Genomic DNA, 4,937 nt, shown 5'->3' with positions numbered 1-4,937 from the left:
TCGTGACCGGCAAAAGATGGAGCTGCATTGAATATCCGAGAGAGGCCGATGGATGAGCTCCTTCATCTCATGAAGAGACGGTTTTGAGAGGCACGCTTGAGGTGAGAGCAACTTTGAGAAGTAGGACACAAACACTTGAGGCACAAGGGTTGGATCATCTATGAGGACACTAGATGAATTCATAACCGAGAGGATGTGGTTTCTGGTCTGTCTGTTCTTAACCGAATTGTGGAAGAATCTACTGTTCCAATCACCCTCTTCAGCTAAGTCACACGAGACTTTTGGCGTAAAAAGACTCCTCATGGGCCCGCAGTTGGACAAAGGTACGTCACTGGTTTTTTTCCAGGTCAGCAAGAGATGAATTAGAAGGATCATCATGAGGCCCAACCTGAGTGATGCGAAGGGCTTCTCTAGCTTCAGCCGTCTTCATCGAAATGTTGGAGAAAGACTCTTTGTTGAGTAATATGAGGCGAGCTTTAACCAATTTCAGCTTGGACACGAGGCGGAACATCGGCACTCCGAAGACTGGCGTATTCCAAGCTTGATTGATGCAATACGAGTAATCCGGGTGTTCGGACCAAAAATGAAAATATTTAAACGGCTTCCTTCTCGACACCGGATCAAGCACTCTAACAATCATAGGAGAGTGATCAAATATACTCGGATTGAGAAATGAGGCTTGATAGAAGGAGAACCGATGGTTCCACAGATTGTTAATAAGGACCCGATCAATCTTGCGCATTTTCCTTGCAGCACCAAAGGAAGTAGACCAGGTAAAACGGAGGCCAATGTATCGAAGGTCCACCAACTCGGTTTGAGCTAAACATAAATGAAACTCGTCAAAAGATGGAATCCAAGCGTTCGAACCCCCCACCCTATCCGATGGGTCCTTAATGGCATTAAAGTCGCCAGCTACAATCCGAGGCAAGTCCTGGAAGACTTCATTGTAATGGATTAGATCATCCCAAAGGGGCCTACAACTGACAAACGTGTGATCAGCATAGATCGCAGAAATACAACAACTCGTGTTAAAAGAAGTAGAAGAAAGAAAACCATGAACAACTTGCTTATTCGAAGAAATAGGAGCAAACTCAACTACACTTGGGTCCCAGCCAACCCAAATTCTGCCACGAGGAGCGTATTCATAGTTCGCCGTCCATTTCTAGCCTCTTAAAAAGGTCGAAGATATGGTATCAAACAATTCTTTGGGCACCTTAGTCTCAAAAATACCGATCAAGCAAAGCTTGTTGGAGAGAACAAGCTTCCTTACCTCAACACACCTAACAGGATTGAGGATACCTCTAACATTCCAGAATCCAAAAAACATATGTACACAAGGAAGGGAGGCAGTTACCTCTTCATAGAGGCTTTGCGGCCAGTAGAGGTGGCCTTAACAAGAACCGAAGCAGGAGGTTCAAGAAGTAGACGATCCAGCTGATCTTGAATAGAGTCTGGCTTTGCACAAGACATCGTCCCCCGAGGTGAGGAACTAATGGATAATAGATCATCATCCTCTGAGATAGCATGAATACTAGAACTAGCAATCTCATCTCAGCCAATAGAATGTCCCGAGCGGGAGGTGTGGTCCAAGGTCTTGGCAGTATTATCATGTACCTTAACAGGTGCTTTCAAAAGTCCCTTAGAAATCCGAACAGGAGGGAGCACAGGTGGTTTAATCGGTTTAGTGGAAGCAGTCTTCAGATTCAACTGTTGTCCACCTCTGATTGCGCCTGCCAATATGACAGATGCCGCCTTCTTGGAAAAGGGAAGCTTTTTATTTTTATTTTTACCTACCACTTCATGCCATTCCTTACCCACGGGAGGAATAAGTGGAGGGGAAGAAGCGAGGGCAGGCGCGACTTCATTCACTGTGACTAAATAAGAGGAACCAGCATCGTTTCTTGTAGGTATAGGCAGAGCAACTGAAGACGACACTTGGGAAAAAGCAGCGGCTTCCGCATGAGGAGCAGCAAGTTCCCCACCGGCTTCCAAAGCATCAAAAGGCTGCTGGACTCTTTCCGAATCTTGCTGATGCGGGGCATGAGCAGCCACCAAAAAGGGGAAGCAAGGGAAACAGGGGAAGCGGGCTGTCATCTGGGAGCTGAACGGAGCGGGAACAACGATACTGAGCCTTGGCTGCAGGTCTCCTCAAATTAGATGCTTGGCGAGGGGCTGGGGGATTGCAGTTGTGGCCAAAGATACCGCACTTGGAACAAACTTGTGGACGCCACTCATATTCCACAGCAACAATACGGGAATTTCCATTATGAACTAGCATAATAGAATCACAAGAGGGCTGGACTGCAGTAATTTCAACACACACATGAGCAAAAGCTAACATATCCATTTGCTCAGTACGATGATCTACATATAAAGGCTTGCCAACCGCACTCGCAACTTTGCCAATAGCCTGGGCCGACCAAAAGGAGAAAGGAAGGTTTCTCAACTTGACCCACACGGGGACAGTTAAATGGGTGTCTTTCTCGAGCTCAAGACTAGGCCTCCATTGTTGCAGAATAAATGGAACCTTTGCAACTGTGATTGGGCCACCTTCGAGGAGCTTCCTCCTAAAATCCATATCAGGAATATGTAGCACGAAGAAACCTTGTCCGTCTACCATGACTTCGGTGAGGTACGGGCTCCACGCCCTTTTAAGAGCTTCCTCAGTAACTTTAAACGGAATTCTCTTACCCAGATTATAGCCAATCAAACAATCATGGAGTTTGGGGTCAGCAGCTTGAAGGTCAAGGTCTGACAGCTCAACCATCGGTTTATCATCCAAAAATGCAGGAGGGGTGAATTCTAAATCGTAGCCTTTCCTCAACACTTGAGCAACAGACGCCCAAGAATAGCTAGATGGATTTGCCTCGCCCGTAGGCTGAGGCCGATTCGGTTTGGATCTACCTCTGCTTTTCGTGCGAACACCAGCATGGTTACGAACAAGGATGGGAATATCCGTCTGTCTCGGATTAGGGGAAAATGAGGGGCTTCGCCCCTTATCCTTGCACGAGGGCCCATCAAGAGAAGGTCGACCTACAACTTGAGGGACATGGGCGAGAGAACTCGGCCCTTCATCAACACGAGAGGCCTGGCCAAAAGCCAAGGTCATCACAGCAGCAATTCGAAATCCAGAACCCAGACGGGAGAAAAACCTAATCGAATTCATCCATAATCGGTCCGAAAAGAGTGGACATACCAGGGCCAAGCTTCGGGGTTCTTCCAAAACAGAGTTTGGCAACCGGATCGGAGCTTTGGCGCGGGAAGTTCGGTGCTGGTGCAGACGCAGGTAAAGCGAGCTGCGGTAGCGCGGGCGCAAAGCTGGCTGTCGAGCACCGAGGAGAGGCGAGCTGCGACGGTGTGGGTTCTGGCGGCGTCGGGTCGCGAGACCGGCGAAGCGGCGCAGGTGCAAGAGGCGCAACGCGAGCGCGGGGGGAGCAACAATGGGCGTCGGAGGTGCGACAATGGAGCTGCAGTCGCGGGCGAGGCCGGCGGAGCGGCAGTGGCGGGTCGCAGGTGCAGAGGCATGGCGATGGGCAACGACTCAGGCAGCAGGAGTCACCGGTGGGAGAGGCTCTGACGGCAGGCGGAAGGCCGACGCGCGGTCGTCGGGGCGCTTGGCAATCGCGAGCGCGGGGGGAGCTTTAAAAAAAAAGGGGCGCCTAGCAATCGCGAGCCTTAGTCTTTATGCGTCATTTCTGCAACAAAAGAGGACAAATATACAATTAACTTTTGAGACCACATTCACAAAGGACAGACAATTGCAAGTGGAGGTCCCTACACTCTTTATTAAAGAAAAGAAAAGAAGAAAGAGAGAGGGGAAGATGCGGTCGAGACGACATTTTGCAGCTTGAAAACAAGAGGCCTCGGGACAAGGACAAATAAAAATAAAGATGGGACCCGACAACCGCTTTGATTATGCCATCGCATTCCTTTAAAATATGGAGAGATTCCTCGGCATGGGTCCTCAACAATGCAATTTATTAAAAAAATATCCAGATTTCCCCATCTCCACAACCTTCGATTCGAACATGTCCAAAGTCCAATACTCCGAACCCTAACAATCACCAATCACCATCGCACATTTCACATCCGACCACTACAAATTACTTTCGCACATCACAATTCAACACCCTGAATGAATCACACATCACAGTGGATGAGACGACGTCGAGCCCTACACCGAGCCCTAATTTTCCCCCCGCCGAGCCCTACACCAAGCCTACATTTCAAGGCCACTCCTAAACTGTCAATTCAAACCCCCCAATAGGATTGTAGCACCACATCTGAGCCATAAATCTCACACCAAGCCTGAGCTTTCCCAGCCAACCCCCAAATTTCAAGTCCGAGCCCTAATAAACGAGTTGGAGCCCTAATTTCACCACAGGGGAGAGGAAGAAGAGAAAAAACCTGAGCAAATCGACGACGGCAAGCGATGACGGCGAGCGACGATGGTGAGCAACAACGGCGAGCAATCACCTGCGAACGGCGAGCTGTGAACGGCGATGGATGGAGAGGACGTCGACCCGGTGTGAATCGACGAAAGGAAATCCAAATAAACCAAACGACGTCGTTTAACACTAAGGAAAAACTACGTCGTTTAGTTTGGCCAAATGCACGAGTGGATGGGGCGACGTCATTTTCCTCCTCCACGTGTGCTTTTTTTTTTTTTAAAAAAAAATTGCCACATCGGTTAAGCATGTCGCGGAAAATGCCACATCTGCATTTTGGCCGGTTTTTGGTCAGATTGGCACTTATATGTATCATTTTAAAGTTATGGCACTTAAGTGTCCCTCCGTGCCAAATTATGGCACTCTGTGTCCCAACCTCCATTTATTGACGACTATTCCCGATATGGATATTTATACTTGATTAAAGAAAAGTCCGAGTCTCTTGATAAATTCAAGATTTTTCGAACTGAAGTAGAGAAACAATTGGGA

General features: G+C 48.4%; 1 protein-coding gene across 1 annotated transcript; it reads right to left on the bottom strand.

The window, feature by feature from the left end:
* Positions 1–328: 328 nt before the first annotated feature.
* Positions 329–1,470, bottom strand: LOC120293993. The gene is made up of 2 exons (XM_039313835.1): positions 1,355–1,470; positions 329–980 (listed from the first exon to the last, which is right to left on the bottom strand). Exons 1-2 carry the CDS (start codon positions 1,468–1,470, stop codon positions 329–331), a joined length of 768 nt encoding a protein of 255 aa, XP_039169769.1.
* Positions 1,471–4,937: the final 3,467 nt, after the last annotated feature.

Source organism: Eucalyptus grandis, chromosome 5 (assembly GCF_016545825.1).
Source record: "Eucalyptus grandis isolate ANBG69807.140 chromosome 5, ASM1654582v1, whole genome shotgun sequence".
NCBI lineage: Eukaryota > Viridiplantae > Streptophyta > Magnoliopsida > Myrtales > Myrtaceae > Eucalyptus > Eucalyptus grandis.
The sequence above is the reverse complement of the archived record's forward strand: the minus strand, read 5'-3'. Positions and strand labels throughout refer to the sequence as shown.